The following is an 18,485-nucleotide window of genomic DNA, read 5'->3' as shown; positions in this document are numbered from 1 at the left end:
TCTTATTTTTAGATTGATGGAACTGAAAAGTGAAGAAATGGCCATTTTCTCATCCAAGGCATTGTTAGCTCGACCTCAGCACCAACATGAGCAAAATATTCATGCAACACTTTCCTATGGGCTGTATTAACAAATCGGGGTCAGTAGGGTACGGACACAATGATGTTGGATCTGAAAATAAAAATGGAAGAGGAACAGAAGGGAGTCTGAGCATGATTTAAGTATCGATCATGAACATTGACAGCATTTTTCCATTTTCTTCCAATTCCACCTCCTTGATCTTCCATGGTGGAAGGTCTACTTCCTGACAGCTACAACTCCTGAACCTCCTGAACGTCCCATCATCCACCAAAATACAGCTCTTTACTCCAACACCACCATTTCTATCAGGACAGAAGATTAAATTCTTCTGCAAGAAGCAGGCTTGATTTGACAAATGGTCAATCCTCATTTCACAGGTTATTTTTCACACATATATAATGTTGAATCAAAGTCATGAATTCTTTTGGCCCATTCTTAAAAAAAAAACAGAATGCTACACTTGGATGTCAAAATACTGGAGGAAGGAAAACTTGAGTGTGAATCAACACTACACGACAATTCATTGAATGTGGCTCAATCATTTAGTACAGACAAGAAAGACAGTTACTTCACAAAACAGGGAACTAGAACTTACGTTCACAAGATGGAATCTCGCCATCCCATCCCTCAGTAGTACATTGCAGATAATCTCGACCCACCATTTTGTATCTAGAAAAAGAGAAACAAAACACCTGCATTAGAAGCCTGCAAATTAATTCGATGATGACCAAGTTAGAATTCTAGATACCATCTATTGAGAAATAAGTCTATCAAAATAGCAATAAACTTTAAAAAATGGAAAATGTTGGAGTGGTTGGTGGAAGAATGAAGGAATCAAACAGTTGTACTGTTGCAAAAAAAAAATAATGCTAATGTGACTGCAGATAAAGTACAGTGCAGAGGTGAAATATTGATACACCCAGTTTCACCTTTCAATATAGTTTAAGCATTTAGAGGAAATAGCAAACAAACAACAGATATTGATCTCAGATTGTGGATCCAGGGATCATTAACACATTCGCTTTTTTTTTTGCATTAATATTCCAATCCAAGCAAAAACATCCCTAGCCTTGATCAGTGCAAAGAATTTTAAAAATAAATTTCTGTTCAAAACTAAATTGGATGCCTCACTCATTCCGCACAAAATGTGCTGTCATCAGAAACATGAAGTACTGAAGATCATGATCCGAAATCACCTTAATAACATTTTATAGTTTCTCACTAAAATTATTCAGTAATTTCTATACTGAATACTCACCCAATGTCACAATAAAAAGTAACTTTATTTCCAACTGTCTGATTTGGTGCAGTATAATATCCATTCAGAATCTCCCCAGGGTCACCACAATTTATCGCTACACAGAAAATAAAATGAGAAAAATTAGGATTGTTGCAAAACTCTAAAATCTCCAACTTGTTTTTCATTGCAATATTTAACACAAAGGTGAACAGCCACAATCAAATTATCACAATATCAAGTTACTCAATGTTCAGAATTAATCTTTCCAAATTGTGGCAACATGAAATGTGAGACTTATTCTCAGTCTGCAATATCTCACAACAGTTCTCTCTGTCTTCAACAACACAATGCACTGACCAATCTTCACCAGCCAACCAAAATCCTATCCACCTACTTATTAAATGATGAAAGACCAGGCAACATGGAGCAGAAAAGAACATGTGAACATAAAAATATATAAATTAGGACCACTCAGCCGCTCAAGAATGCTACATGATTCAAACAGATCTTGCTGATCTGGTTGTAACTTCAACTCCACATTCCAGCCTACCCATTGTTAATCAAGAATCTATCTAGCTCCGCCTTAGAAATAATCAAAGACTCTGCTTCCACTGCCTTTTGAGGAAGAGAGCTCCAAAGGTTCCTGGTGCGCTGAGAGAGAAAAATGTAGCCTCATCTCTGTGGGAGGAAATGGGCTGGTATTGTCACTGGACTAGTAATCCAGAGACCCTCTTGGGATCAGAGTCCGAATCTCACCATGACAAATGGTAACATTCTATTAGCTTTCCTGATTTCTTGCTAGGACAATCAGATCCCTCCTAATCTCTGACCTCTAGAATCTCTCAACATTTAGATTGTAAGTGTGTCCATTTGTCCAAACTGGACAATTTCACATTTGCTCACAAATTTGCTCCATTTCCCAGATATTTGCCCCTTCACTTAACCTATCTATGTCCCTTTGTAGCTTCCTTGCATACACTTCCCAATTTACTTTCCTACCAATCCTGCTGTCATCAGCAAATTTACTATTCACACCTGCTGTGCAAGTCATTTATATGTATTCTAAAAAATTGAGGCCCCAGCACTGATCCCAGTTACCATCACTTGTCACATCTTTCCAACCAGAAAAAGACCCATTCATGCCGACTATACCATGAGCTTTTGTTTTCCGCAATACCCTTTGATGTGACACCTTATCACATATCTCCTGGAAATCTAAGTACAGGACATAATCTGGTTCCCGTTGATCGACAGCACATGTGACTCCTCCAGAAACTCCAATGAACAGATTAAACATGAATTCCCTTGCACATGCTGACTCTGTCTGATTACCCTTAATTTTTCCAAATGGTCTGCTATAACATCTTTAATAATGGCTTCTAACATTTTTCCTGTGACAAATATTAGGCTAACTGGCCTGCAGTTTCCTGCTATCTCTCTCTCACTTTTTGAAATAAAAGATTACATTTGTTATTTTCCTATTGAATGGAACCTTGCCTGAATCCAGGGAATCTTGGAAAATTAACACCAATGCATCAACTATTTTACTAACCACTAATTTCAAGATCATAAGATGAAGCCCATTTGGACTCAGAGATTTGTCACCCCCTCCCCACCCAAAGCCCCAACAATTTGCTCAATACCACTTCCCTGGGTGATTGTAATTTTCCTGAGTTCCTTCCTCCCTTCCATTTCCTGATTTACAGTTATTTCTGAGATGTTCTCTGTGTCCTCATTATTGAGGATGGGTGCAAAACATTAGTTCAGTTCACCTGCCATCTCCTTATTTTCCATACTCAATTCCCAGATGCACTTTCTACAGGATCAAAGCTCACTTTGATAACTCTTTCCCTCTTTAAATCTCTGGAGAAACTGTAACTAACCATTCTAACATTACAAGCTGGCTTTCTTTTGTACTCTAATCATTCTCTCCCTATTAATTTTTTTGTCATTTTTCACTTTCTTTATATTCTTTCCAATCCTCTGACCCTTCTTTCCACAATTATATGCTTTTTCTTTAAGTTTAATATTGTTGTTAAACTTTTTCGTTAACCACAGATGGTGGACCCTCTCCTTGGAATTCTTCTTTCCTACTGGACTGTATCATTTCTGTGTATTCTGAAAAATCCCTTTAGCTGCCTGCCACTAAAATTTTATTAATTTATCCCTTAATGACATGCCCTTTCATGCCTTCATAATTACTCTTATTTCAGTTTAAAATACTAGTTTTGAGTACATTCTTCTCTCCCTCAAACTGAACGTAAAATTCAAGCATGTTATAATCACTGCTACCTAGGGGTGCCTTCACAATGAAGTTATCAATTAATCCCATCTTGTTGCACAATACCAGCTCTACTATAGCCTGCCTTCTGGTTGGCAACAGAATGTGATGATCTAAGAAATTATCCAGATAATATTCTATGAATTCCTCATTTCTACTACCTGTTCCCATCTGATTTTTTGAAGCTATATGTAAATTAAAATGCCCCATGATTATTGCCATACCTTTGTGACAAGCTGCAATTATCTTTTCTTTCATACTCTGTTCTATAATGTGGTTACAATTAGGGGAGCTCTGCTCCACTCCTCCCAGTGACTTCTAGACAAAGAGATTTAGGTGTCCGTGTACAGGTACAAAATATAATAGAAGTTGTTAATTAAATATCATCCGTCTTGTCAAGGCTGTTGGAAATGAAAACTGAGGAATTGACCTAAAAGTCTCTCATCCATCACAAAGATCACTTATTTCCATTTCCTTGACATTATCAGCTCTACATCAGCAATCCTGCCACTAAAATCCTCCACGATGTTCTTGTCATCTCATCAATATCTATTACCTACACTAAAGTGCAAACTAATGTGACAGTTTCCCATTGGCTGCACTAAAACAAACAATGCAGTGAGGCACAGACACAGCAGAATCTTCAAACAAGAATGCAAGAGGAAGAAAAGTTAGTTTGAGCATGATTTAAGTATGGATCATTCACATCGATTGCACTTTAACTTTACTCGCAACGCCACTCACACCTTCTAGATCTCCTGTGGCTCAAACATCTTGGTATCAACTAAAACTACTAAAATTAGTGCCTCCCAATCTTCCCAATTACACATCAAACCTCGGCTCCTTGTTTCAACACTATTGTCGGTGCTGGTGTAGAAGATTCAAATCTTCTGGAGGAAGCAATGGCAATCTTCCATTTCACGCATTCTAAATCTTTAACATGCAATGTTGAATCAAACCATTGAATTATTTTCAAGAAGTTTCAACTCAAAGCCAGGAAATGTCAAAATACCAGAGGAAGAAATATTGGATGGGAATCAAAATCATTAACAATTCATTGAAAATGGATTGATAATTTGTCACTAAAAAGCAAGCTAGTCACTTTACAAAACAGGGAAACATAAACCTACGTTCACAGGATGGAACCTCGCCATCCCATCCCTCAGCTGTACATTGCCGATAATCCCTGCCCACAATGTTGTATCTAGAAAAACAAACACAAACCACCTGTTATCAGAGTCAGGAAGATAGATTAGAAAATGTGTTAGAGTTTGTTGACCCCCAGAAGGAAAAAACAGTAAAATAGGGAAATAAGAATATTGGTCTCAAAAGGACTTGTAAACTTTAAAATGCAACAGCAGTAAAACAGGGAAATAAGAATACTGGCACAAACTTTTTGTTTCATTCTGAGCAGGTATGAATTCTAAGATCCATAGAGGGAAAATCTATTGCACTATAAAAACAAACTGGTGCATAATGACAAACATGGAAAACTAGGTTCGCAGAACAATGCAAAAGGAACCTAATAGTGTTGTAATACTGCTGAAAAAAACAAAACCTTTGTACAGACCCAAGACAAAGTACAGAGCACAGGCAAAGCATTCGTGCATGAAGTTCTCTTTCCAAATGACTTTTAATATAATTCATGTATTGTAAAGACCCCGCAGACATGGGCACCCAGTGTTGATTCTGCAAATGGACCTGGTTACCGGTAAGACATTTCACATTTCTATCTTTGCAATGAAATTCCTATTTCAGCACTAACATCCCCCACCTTTGATCAGTATGACGATTTTGTTTTAATTCACTAGTTGAACACTGAATGGAAGCCTCACAGAGCTTGCATGTTGTGAGGACTGAGTGTAGTCAACAGAAGTTATTAAATTCAGAGTGTAAAAATAATATAATCCCTCAACAAAATTATTCAGTGATTTATACACTGGCAACTCACCCAATGTCACAATAAAAAGTAACATTATTTCCAACTCTCCAATTTGGTGCCTTAAAATATCCATTCGCGATTGCCCCAGGATTTCCACAGGTTATTGCTATACAGAAAATAAAACAAGAAAAGGTAGAAATAGGACAAAAACCCCATAATCAGCAACAGTTTTTTCATTGACAATCACAGATATTTATCACGACTATGACTGGTTACCTCACAATTGCCCAGAATATCACATTACCCTAAATTTGGAATTCATTTTAGAGAATTATGGTAACATAAATGCAGGATTTTCACGAAATTCATTAACCCTCACAGCAACCAGTTTCTGTATTCAGCAGCATCAATCTTCTCTAGCAATCCAAAGCTGGGATTTAGTGCCTGCCATGGGGGTTTTAACACAAGTTGGAGAATTGGCGGGAACCCTGCATCACTTACGTGGTGAGGGCCCAATGTGATTTAAGTGCGCTCCGGCACTTAAGTGGCCAGCAGTAGACCTTCCATAACACCAACCACCAGCTGACTGGAAAACCCGCCCCCGGCAGCTGTTGCTCAATCAGAGTAGTGGGTGCCGCTGATAATGAACCGAGGCCCAACACAAGGGTCTCTGGTGCATCCCTGGACACAGATGATAGGGGGTGGAGGAGGGATGTGAGTTCCATGGCAGTGTTCTATTTATTGTGTTTTGTACAGAAAAGGAGCTGAGGCTGGCATAGTTCAGCCATGATCTTATTGAATGGTGGGGCAGACTTAATGGGCCTGGTGGCCCATTCCTGTTTCTATTTCTTGTGTTCTTATGTTCGAGGTTAGTAGCTAGTTTCTCCCTAACGACATTGTGGGTCAACCCACAGCACATGGACTGCATCGATTCAAGAAGGCAGCTCACCACCACCTTCTCAAGGTAAACTAGGGATGTGCAATAAATATTGGCCAGCCATTGATGTCCATGTCCCACGAATGAATAAAAAAAACCCTCCCCCTTGGTACACATCACCCCACACCACAGACCAACCCCCTCCCAATGGAAAGCCCACCTATGCAACACTGCCCCAAAGGAAACCCCCGGCACTGCCTCCGGCAATGCATGCCAACATGAATGGACAATCTTATGGGGGAGGTGGGGGGGGTCTATCAGGCATAAAAGCCTGCTAATTATATATAAAGGAATTCAGATGGGGATCCCAACATTCGGCTTCTCATTATGTCTTGGGGGGAGAGGGGTGGGAATTGGTGTCAGAAATTCCACCAGAGTAAATCGCAGTTTGGGAATCCACTGGATTGCCCACTCGTGCCATTGAGTCTGTCCACTGAAAATGGGAATGGAAAAAGCCCCATTGTCAGTCCATGAAACAGGAAAACATAACTTACGTTCACACGATGGAACCTCATCATCCCAACCCTCAGCTGTACATTGCAGATAATCACGACCCACCATTTTGTAACTAGAAAAAGTTAAGCAAAACACCGGTATTAATAACTTGCAAGTTAATTGGGAAACCAATATTTGTTGCTGACCAGGTGAGAAATTACAGTCCACAGGGAAAACATTTACACAACTAGCAACAAATACTGTTAAATAAAATCTAGGGTGGGACTAGGTTAGCAAAAATATAAATGCTGGTCAGACTTCATATAAAGAAGAATGTACAGGAGGAATATTGCTGTGTCCAGCTACCTTGGAGCTAAATTACAATATAAACTCATTATTTGAAGCTGCAGCAGGTACAGTTATCCAATGTTGATCTGTGCACATGAGTCAAGGCATCAGCGACACATTTAACATTCCCAACTAATATTCCAAACCCAGCATTAAAATCCCTGACCCTTAATACTGAATATAATAATTTTTACTAATTGCCAATTCAACGCTAAATTGGAAGCCTCAGCCAGAGCTCACACTGAGAGCTGTCATCAGAAGCAAGTGATGGCTATCTCACATTCTCTTGTGATGAAACATTAAAATAGCGCAGACTTTCATCAAAATAAGTCAATAGTTTACATAGCGAAGACTCACCCAAAGTTACAGTAAAAGGTTACTTTATTTCCAAATGTCTTATTTGGTGCGATAAAATATCCATTCAGAATCTCCCCTGGATCACTACAGTTTAATGCTATACAGAAAATAAAAACAGGAAAGGTAGAAATGTTACAAAACTCCACAATCTCCAACAGTTCACTTTTTGGAATTCAGGTCTTTAATATTAAGCTTCTAAACAATGGTAGAGAATACCAAGTTAGCTTAACTTTGGAATGCAAATTTCAAAATGGTTAATGGAATGTGGTCCTCTATTGCGAGGGCGTTGGTACTTTCCCAGCAACGAAGTGCGAATCACACAAATCCAACTCTGCTGGACAGGATATGCGACTCGTACGCCGGACACCAGATTCTTGAAGCAACTAGTCAACTCAGAACGCTGTCGTGGCTCGAGACTCCCAGGAGGAATACATGGATGGCCTCAAAGCATCACCAAAGAATTCAAACCCACCCACAGATTTACAGAGGTCCATGGTCTTTTACCAATCAGAATGAGGAAGGGTCATTCAGTGATGACATTGAGAGACTTCATCTCAAGCATAGAGGCGCCAGGTTGAGGCATCAGAGAGAGCGCACAAATGTCCCAACAACTCATTCCCTCCAAGGACCACCTGCCCCACATGTGACAGAGTCTGCAGACTGTACATCGCATTTATCAGCCAACTCAGAACGCAGACAGACAGACCCTGAGACTGTGAAGATGAAGGAGCTGGAAAATGAGGGGGTGATGCCACATCTCAAATACATCACAAAGATCACTTATTTCTGCTTCCAAAGCATTATCTGCTCCACCTCAGCACCACAAACAATAAAATCTTTCTCCATATTTTTTCACCTCCTCTAAAACTATTAATTTCACTGCAGCTTGAAGCAATGTGTGCTGCACTAACACAGCTCATTCAGTCAGACACAAATACAATCCTTGTTGGAGCATAAAATGAGTATGGGAAAGGAAGTGAAGGGAATATGAACAAGATTTAATTAGGGGACAGTGAGGTCACTTGCACTTTTCCTGTCAATTTCACTTCCACGGTGACCCATGGTCAAAATTACAATTTGTAATCAGTTAGAGCTCCATTAAAGTTAGCACCTCCTAAACTGTTATTCACCCATCAAAATTCAGCTCGTTGCTTCAACACTTAACACTTGCAGTTGGGCAGAATATTGAAGTCTTCTCTAAAAAAACAGGAGTGATTTGGTGAATGACTATTTTCCATTTCATAAATTATTTTCCTTTACTGTGCAATGTTGAGGCAAAGCATTGAATGAATGTTTCCTCCCCCATTCCACGAAGACAGAACTCCAAGCTAGAGGATGTCAAAATGCTGCAGGGAAGAAAACTTGGATATGAATCAAATCTCCAAGACAATACACTGAAAGAGACACTGGGTGGGATTTTACAGCCTCGCTCGTCCCAAAACCATAAAATCCCTGCCCGAGGTCAACGGACCTTCACATTGTCCGCCCATCACCTGCTCTGATTCCTGTGGCAAGTGGGGTGGTAATATTCTGGCCATTATCTTGGTAAGCAAGTTAAGTCCATTGCTTTACAAAAGAGGGAAATTTAACTTACATTTGCAGGATGGAACCTCACCATTCCAACCCTCAGCTGTACATTCCCGATAGTCTCTGCCCAATATTTTATGTCTAGAGAAAGAAAAGCAAGACTCCATCAGTCACCTAAAGATTCACAAGTGAAAAAGATATCAAATTACCAAAGACATATTGTTAAAATAATCTGATAAACTACCAAAGACATATAGGTAAAAGACACAAACAATCATAATTCAGACATTATCCCAAATTATATTTCATTTGTGAAACTAAAGTTAGCAGAACAATAAAGGAATAAGGAGCAATTAAGGTCACTTGGAGATTTGTCATTAGAAATCTGCAGAATGAGAGATGAATTGTCTTCATCGCAACATTGAAACAATATAGTTCTTCATCAAAACTATTCATTAATTTATATATTGAATACTCACCCAAAGTCACAATAGAAAGTTACTCTGTTTCCAACTGTTTTATTTGGTGCCTTATAATATCCATTCTGAATCTCTCCAGGGTTACCACACGTTATTGCTACACAGAAAATCAAATGAGAAGAGTTGGAAATGTGACCAAATCCCAAATTCCCCCAAGATTTTTCCACAGTGTTTCACATGAAGGTGAAAAGATACAACATAACTGTCTTCAATATCAGATCAGCCCAACGTTGAAATTCAGTTATCATAATTCGACCAATATAATTTTTTTCTCAGTCCCCAATACTTCACAACAACAGTTCCCCCCTCTGTCTCCAGTTGCTCTCTGTATTGTTCTGCATCAATCTTCACCTACTTACTTTTTGGTGAGAGACAGAGATAATTAGCTTTGATTGCAAACTGAAAACTAGTGCAAAGAGACAAATTGTGGTTAGTACTGCTGCCTCACAGCGCCAGGGACCCAGGTTCGATTCCCAGCTTGGGTCACTGTCTGTGTGGAGTTTGCACATTATCTCCGTGTCTGCGTGGGTTTCCTCCGGGTGCTCCAGTTTCTTCCCACAATCTGAAAGACGTGCTGCTTAGGTGCATTGACCTGAACAGGTGCCGGAGTGTGGCGACTAAGGAAATTTCACAGTAACTTCATTGAAGTGTTAATGTAAGTTTTACTTGTGACTAATAAATGAGCTTTAGAACGATAATCAAAATTCTGAATTCAGTATTGTCCATTACTTCAAGGATGTTGGAACCAAAAATGGAAAAAATGTCTTCAAAGATCCTTATCCAGCTCAAACTTTATTTATTTACCCTGCCAGGACACTATCTGGCCTTCCTCAGCATTCTGTAACTAAAACCTTCCATGAAATTTTTGTCACCTCGTCAATATCTGTTACTTTCACTGAAGTGTAAATTAATGCAACAGTTTTGTATTAGCTGCACAGACAGAATGAACTCAGTGGGGCACAGGCAAAGTAGAATCTTTAGAGGAGAAGGGAAGAGGAAGGGAAGGGAGTATGGATCATTAACATCCATTGCACAGTTCCTTTACCTTCCACTTCCTCCTGGATCTCCAATGGGACCAACTATCACTGCCTGGAAACTCAAGCTCACCAAAACATCCCATCACCCACCAAAACTCAGCTTCATCTTCCAACATTATTATTGGTGCTAAGGTAGAAGATTAAAGTCTTCTGGAGGAGCAGTGTCTACTTGATGACTCCCATTCCAAGAAATTGGAATTATAAACAGGAGGATGTCAAAATACTGGAGGGAAGAAAATTTGGGTCCGAACCAGCACTGCAAAACAAATCATTGCTGGTAGCTCAATCATTTGGTAAAGAAAAGCAGGTCGGTCACATTGTAAAACAGGGAAATATAACTTACGTTCGCAGGATGGAACCTCACCATCCCATCCCTCAGTTGTACATTGTCGATAATCTCTGCCCACCATTTTGTATCTAGAAAAAGAGAAACAAACCATCTGTATTAGTAACCTGTAAATTAATTGGGAAAGTGTTAGTGTGCTGACCAGGTTAGAATTCTAGAGGGCCCAAAAGAAATAAGTCTATCAAAATAGCAATAAACTTGAAAACATAGAAAAGATGGGACTAGGTTAGCAGATTAATGAAGGAATCAAACACAGTTACGTTGTTGCAAAATAAATTAGTGCTGCTGAGACCCTGTATAAAGTACATTGCACAGACGTATTGCTGCATCCAGCTCACCTTCAAGCTGATTCTCAATACAGTTTAAGCATTCTGAGGAACCAGCAGACACATGGCCAGCGTTGATCGCAGATTATGGGTCTATGCATCATGAACACATTCAGCATTTTTAGCTTTGTATTAATTTTCCAATCCAAGGACTAACAATTCTTACCTTATCAGTACAAAGATTTTTTTAAAAATTTAATTTAAAATAAAAAACCTTAGATTAATTTGAATCAGGAGAAGCTACTTCAGCATCAAAGTTTTCAATTTTTGGACATGAATCGATTGATTCTGAAATTCTCATTGTATTATTGATTTCCATCTTTGCGTGCTGTACTTGTTCTTGATATTTTTCAGGTTCTTCTGTGGCCCCCGGGATATTATCAAATTTTTTTTCAGCTTCCCGAACTGTGTGTGATTTTTAAAATTCATCACTAAATTGGAATTCTCATTCAGAACTCACATGTGGTGCTGCTATTCAGAAATTAGAAACATGAAAGGAGGCCATCTGAAATTATCTAAATCACAACATCAAAATAATTTCGCCCCTCACCAAAATTATTTAGTAATTTCTGTACTGAATACTCACCCAATGTCACAATAAAAAGTAACTTTATTTCCAACTGTCTTATTTTGTGCAGAATAATATCCATTCAGAATCTCCCCTGGGTGATCGCAGTTTATCACTACACGGAAAGGAAAACAGGAAAAGATAAAATTATTACAAAACTCCAGAATCGCCAACAGGTTTTTCATTACAGTATTTAATGTGAAGATGAATAGCCACAACTAAATTCTTCACAATGTCAAGTTACTGCGGGCAGAATTTGGTACGGAGCTGGAACATCCATCAAGGCATTCAAAAATCCATTGGCTTTGGTGGGAGCAGAACATTCCTTCAGCAGACTTCCGGAAAATTCCGCACCAGATGTTTGGAATTAATTATTCTGAAAACAGACAACACAAATGCAAGACATTCTCTCCCTCTGCAATGCCTCACAACACTGTCTTCAACAAGATTACCCTTGTCTCTGTCTGATTGCCTTGAATTATTCTAAGTGTCCTGCTATAACACCTTTAATAATGGCTTCTAACATTTTCCCAATGACAGTTGTTAGGCCTATTGGTCTGCAGCTTTCTGTCTTCCTATACAATGTTGAGTCAAAGTATAGGGGGAAGATTTTCCTGTCCTGTCCGCCATGGGAATTGGGGGGGCAGACCATGGAAAGGTCCGTTGACCTCAGGTGGGATTTTCCAGTTTTGGGACGAGCATGGCCGGATAATCCTGCCCTAAAAGCAAATTAATAGGTTTAGTGAAAGGGAGCAATGGATCCAACACTCCTGCATTAGAGTAAAAACACATGCTAGTCAAATGCTTTACTTCAAAAACTTGAGGTTAGCAGAACTCGCCAGCGAGGTTGTTTACATTTTATAAGAATGGACAACTTTCTAGTTAGATTACAAACAAGCTTTGGGGTGAAGTTTTAATGTTAAACCTATGTAGGCTAGATCAGAATTTTAAAACAATGTTCTGTGTATTGAAGACTGAATAAGCAGTCTGTATCTGTGATTAGAGAAGTGAGTGGTATTAGAATGCTCTCCCTGTGGTTGCTGTATTAGAGCTATTTTACAGGGAAGTGCAACTCCAAAGGTTTCTCTGGGGTAGTTCCCTCAATGCTTGAATCATGAATAAACTATTGTAGCTGATCCCTGAGTCTCCTGAGGTTAGATGTAAGAAGTTCACCACAACACAAAGCATCGAATTACTGTTTCATCCCATTCCAAGAAGCTGGAACTCAAAGCTAGAAGATGTCAAAATACCATAGGAAGAAATCTTGGCTGTGAATCAACACTAGCTAACAATTCACTGAAAATAGATCAATTATTTGTTACTAAAAAGTCAGTTAGTTACTTTACAAAACAGGGAAACAGAAACCTACGTTCACAGGATGGAGCCTGACCATTCCAACCCTCAGCTGTACATTGCCGATAATCCCTGCCCACAATGTTGTATCTAGAAAAAGAAACACAAGCCACCTGTTATTATAGCCATGGAGGTTTATATTGGTAAGTGTTAGAGTTTGCTGGTCAGGTAGGAATTCTAAGATTCATAGAGGGAAAATTTATTTAACTCTATATAAAATCTATTCAACAAACAGTGACAACAAATAACAGTCACGGAATGAGATTAGCAGAACAATGAAATAGGAATCAAATACTGTTGTATTGCTGCTTAAAAATAAAAAAGCTCAGGTCAGACCCCAAAGATACTACAGAGAACAGGTGGAGCATTGGTGCATGAAGTCCACATTCCAAATGACTTTTAAAATAATTTAAGCATTTCAAAGAACCAGCAGACATGGACAGTTGATCCAGCAAATGGACTTTGTTATTGATAAGACATTTCACATTTCTATCTTTGCATTAATATTCCTATTTCAGCACTAACATCCCTCACTTTGATTAATATAAAGATTTCATTTTAATTCACTAGTTAAACACTAAAATTGAAGATTCAGTCAGAGTTCACATGCTATGATGACTGAGTGTGGTCACCTGAAAGACAGAGCATTAAAATAATACTGCTCCTCGCCAAAATTATTTAATAATTTATGTACTGGCTACTTACCCAATGTCACAATAAAAAGTAACGTTATTTCCAACTGTCCAATTGGGTGCCTTATAATATCCATTTGCGATTGCCCCGGGATTTCCACAGGTTATTGCTACACAGAAAATAAAATGAGAAAAGGTAGAAATTATGCTGCTCTTCCTGCCCTATCCTGCCCAGACCTTCCCCTCCATCATGTCTCTCTAGGTGACTACATTAAAGCCCGGCTAAATCCTCTTACTTTCTGAAGGGTGGAGCAGTAGGCTCCTTGGTGGAGCAGTTATCCAGATGTTGATAGCGACTGAAAAATACTGCACAAGTTCAAAACATAATCAAAATGTCTAATGAAATGCTGTTCCTTATTTTTAGGTTGATGGAACTGAAAAGTGAAGAAATGGCCATTTCCTCCTTCATGGTATTATCAGTTCTACCTCAGCACCAACCCGACTAAAATCTTCACCATGTTTTTGTCACTTCATGGATACCAATTACTTTCACTGAAGTTTGAGCAACAAATTCATGCAACACTTTCCTATGGGTTTTGGTCACATAACTGGGTCAATGGGGCACAGACACAGATGTGGTTGGATCTTAAAAATAAAAATGGAAGAGGAACTGAAGGGAGTCTGAGCATGATTTAAGTATCAATCATGAACATTGACTGCATTTTTCCATTTTCTTCCAATTCCACCTCCCCGATCTCCCATGGCCCAAATTACTGCTTCCTGTCAGCTACAACTCCACTCGAATTAGCACCTTCTGAACCTCCCATCATCCACCAAAACACGGCTCATTATCCAACACTACCATTTCTATCTGGACATAAGATTAAATTCTTCTGCAAGAAGCAAGATTGATTTGATGAATGGTCATTTCTCATTTTGCAGGTTATGATCCTTACATATTTAATGTTGAATCAAAGTAATGAACATTTTTGGCCCATTGCTAAAAAAATCAGAACTCCACACTTGGATGTCAAACTACAGCAGGAAGGAAAACTTAAATGTGAACCAACGCTACACGACAATTCATTGAATGTGGCTCAATCATTTTGGTACAGACAAGAAAGAATTACTTCACAAAACAGAGAAGCATAACTAACGTTCACAAGATGGAACCTCGCCATCCCATCCCTCAGCTGTACATTGCAGATAATCACGACCCACCATTTTGTATCTAGAAAAAGAGAAGCAAACATTCTGTATGAGTAACCTGCAAGTTAATTGGATAATGACCAAGTTAGAATTCTAAATACCATCCATTGAGAAATAAATCTATCAAAATACCAATAAACTTTTTAAAAATGGAAAAGGTCAGAGTGGTTAGCAGATGAAATATAGAAACACAGAAACTAGAAGCAGGAGTAGACCATTCGGACCTTTGAGCCTGCTCCGCGCCGTTCATTATGATCATGGCTGATCATCGAATTCAATATCCTGATACCCCCATCCCCCCATATCTCTTGAGCCCCAAGAGTTATATCCAATTTCTTCTTGAAATCACACAGCATTTTGACTTCAACTACTTTCTGTGCTAGTGAATTCTACACATTCTCTACCCTTTGGGTGAAGAAATTCCTCCTCACCTCAGGTCTAAAAGGTTTAGCCCTTATCCTCAAACTATGACCCCTAGTTCTGCACTCCCCCATCATCGGGAACATTCTTTCTGAATCTACCCTGTTAGAATTTTATAAGTTTATATGAGATCCCCTCTCACTCTTCTAAACTCCAGTGAGTATAATCCCAGCTGACTCAATCTCTCCTCATATGACAGACCTGCCATCCCAGGAATCAGCCTGGTAAATCTTTGCTGTACTTCCTTTATAGCAAGGACATCCTTTCTCAGATAAAGACACCAAAACTGCACACAATACTCGAGGTGTGGCCTCACCAACACCCTATACAATAGCAGTAAAACATCCCTATCCCTAAGAATGAAGGAATCAAATATAGTTGTGTTGTTGCAAATAAAAAATGATGGTGCAACCCCACATAATGTACAGTGCACAGGTGAAATATTGAAGCAACCAGTTCACCTTTGAGCTGTTTTTCAATATAGTTTAAGCATTTAGAGCAAACAGCAAACAGATACTGATCTCAGATTGTGGATCCAGGGATCATTAACACATTCGCTTTTTTTTGCATTAATATTCCAATCCAAGCAAAAACATCCCTGGCCTTGATCAGTGCAAAGAATTTAAAAAATAAATTTCTGTTCAAAACTAAATTGGATGCCTCACTCATTCCGCACATAATGTGCTGTCATCAGAAACATGAAGTACTGAAGATCATGATCTGAAATCACCTTAATAACATTTTATAGTCTCTCACTAAAATTATTCAGTAATTTCTATACTGAATACTCACCCAATGTCACAATAAAAAGTAACTTTATTTCCAACTGTCTGATTTGGTGCAGTATAATATCCATTCAGAATCTCCCCAGGGTCACCACAATTAATCGCTGCACAGAAAACAAAATGAGAAAAATTAGGATTGTTGCAAAACTCTAAAATCTCCAATGTCTTTTTCATTGCAACATTTAACACAAAGGTGACCAGCCACAATCAAATTATCACAATATCAAGTTACTCAATGTTCAGAATTCATTTTTCCAAATTGTGGCAACATGAAATGTGAGACTTATTCTCAGTCTGCAATATCTCACAACAGTTCTCTCTGTCTTCAACAACACAATGCACTGACCAATCTTCACCAGCCAACCAAAATCCTAATCTTCACCAGCCAACCAAAATCCTAATGTTAAATATCCACCTACTTATTAAATGGTGAAAGACCAGACGACATGGAGCAGAAAAGAACATATGAACATAAAAATATATAAATTAGGACCACTCAGCCGCTCAAGAATGCTACATGATTCAAATAGATCTTGCTGATCTAGTTGTAACTTCAACTCCAAGAATCTATCTAGCTCCGCCTTAGAAATAATCAAAGACTCTGCTTCCACTGCCTTTTGAGGAAGAGAGCTCCAAAGGTTCCTGATGTGCTGAGAGAGAAAAATGTCGCCTCATCTCTGTGGGTGGCAATGGGCTGGTATTGTCACTGGACTAGTAATCCAGAGACCCTCTTAGGATCAGAGTCCGAATCCCACCATGACAAATGGTAACGTTCTATTAGCTTTCCTGATTTCTTGCTAGGACAATCAGATCCCTCCTAATCTCTGGCCTCTACAATCTCTCAGCGTTTAGATTGTAAGTGTGTCCATTTGTCCAAACTGGACAACTTCACATTTGCTCACAAATTTGCTCCATTTCTCAGATATTTGCCCCTTCACTTAACCTATCTATGTCCCTTTGTAGCCTCCTTGCATACACTTCACAATTTACTTTCCTACCAATCCTGCTGTCATCAGCAAATTTACTAATCACACCTTCTGTGCAAGATCATTTATATGTATTCTAAAAAATTGAGGCCCCAGCACTGATCCCAGTTACCATCACTTGTCACATCTTTCCAACCAGAAAAAGACCCATTCATGCCGACTATACCATGAGCTTTTGTTCCCCACAATACCCTTTGATGTGACACCTTGTCAAATGTCTCCTGGAAATCTAAGTACAGGACATAATCTGGTTCCCGTTGATCCACAGCAGATATGACTTCTCCAGAAACTCAAATGAACAGATTAAATATGATTTCCCTTGCACAAACTATGTTGACTCTGCAAGATTGCCCTTAATTTTTCCAAGTGCCCTGCTATAACACCTTTAATAATGGCTTCTGACATTTTCCCTTTGACAAATGTTAGGCTAACTGGCCTATAGTTTCCTGCTATCTCTCTCTCACCTTTTGAAATAAAGGAGTTACATTTGTTATTTTCCTATCTAATGGAACCTTCCCTGAATCCAAGGAATCTTGGAAAATTAACATCAATGCATCAACTATTTTACTAACCACTAATTTCAAGACCATAAGATGAAGTCCATTTGGACCAAAGATTTGTCACCCCCTCCCTCCACAAAGCCCCAACAATTTGCTCAGTACCATTTGCTTGGGTGATTGTAATTTTCCTGAGTTCCTCCCTCCCTTCCATTTCCTGATTTACAGTTATTTCTGAGACAGTCTCTGTGTCCTCATTAATGATGATGGGTGCGAAACATTAGTTCAGTTCATCTGCCATCTCCTTACTTTCCATACTCAATTCCCCAGATGCACTTTCTACAGTATCAAAGCTCACTTTGATAACTGTTCTTTAAATCTCTCTAGATATTTAGGTGTCCATGTACAGGTACAAAATATAATTAAAATGGTTAATTAAATATAGTCCAACTTGTCAAGGCTTTTGGAAATGAAAGCTGAGGAAGTGATTTCAAAGTCTCTTATCCATCACAAAGATCACTTATTTCTGCTTCCTCGGCATTATCTGCTCTACCTCAGCAATCCTGCCACTAAAATTCTCCACCATGTTCTTGCTACCTCATCAATATCTATTACCTTCACTCAAGTGCAAACTAACACGATGGATCCCTATCGGCTGCACTAAAACAACCAATTCAGTGAGGCACAGACACAGTAGGATCTTTAAACAAGAATGCAAGAGGAAGAAAAGGTAGTACGAGCACGATTTATGTATGGATC

At 38.9% G+C, this 18,485-nt stretch overlaps 1 protein-coding gene across 1 annotated transcript in view; it reads right to left on the bottom strand.

The window, feature by feature from the left end:
• Positions 1 to 217: 217 nt before the first annotated feature.
• The window catches only part of LOC144511735 (sushi, von Willebrand factor type A, EGF and pentraxin domain-containing protein 1-like), a 94,355-nt gene continuing 76,087 nt past the window's right edge, over positions 218 to 18,485 (bottom strand). Inside the window, exons 26-35 of the mRNA XM_078241960.1 lie at positions 16,251 to 16,347; positions 14,987 to 15,060; positions 14,126 to 14,195; positions 13,214 to 13,287; positions 11,863 to 11,959; positions 10,948 to 11,021; positions 9,568 to 9,664; positions 6,916 to 6,989; positions 1,340 to 1,436; positions 218 to 383 (exon numbers count right to left, since the gene is read on the bottom strand). Coding sequence (XP_078098086.1) covers positions 218 to 383; positions 1,340 to 1,436; positions 6,916 to 6,989; positions 9,568 to 9,664; positions 10,948 to 11,021; positions 11,863 to 11,959; positions 13,214 to 13,287; positions 14,126 to 14,195; positions 14,987 to 15,060; positions 16,251 to 16,347 — 920 coding nt within the window. The remainder of the gene's footprint in view (positions 384 to 1,339; positions 1,437 to 6,915; positions 6,990 to 9,567; positions 9,665 to 10,947; positions 11,022 to 11,862; positions 11,960 to 13,213; positions 13,288 to 14,125; positions 14,196 to 14,986; positions 15,061 to 16,250; positions 16,348 to 18,485) is intronic.

This window comes from Mustelus asterias, chromosome 25 (assembly GCF_964213995.1).
Source record: "Mustelus asterias chromosome 25, sMusAst1.hap1.1, whole genome shotgun sequence".
Lineage (NCBI taxonomy): Eukaryota > Metazoa > Chordata > Chondrichthyes > Carcharhiniformes > Triakidae > Mustelus > Mustelus asterias.
Note: the sequence above shows the minus strand (reverse complement) of the source record. Positions and strands in the feature narration are given on the sequence as shown.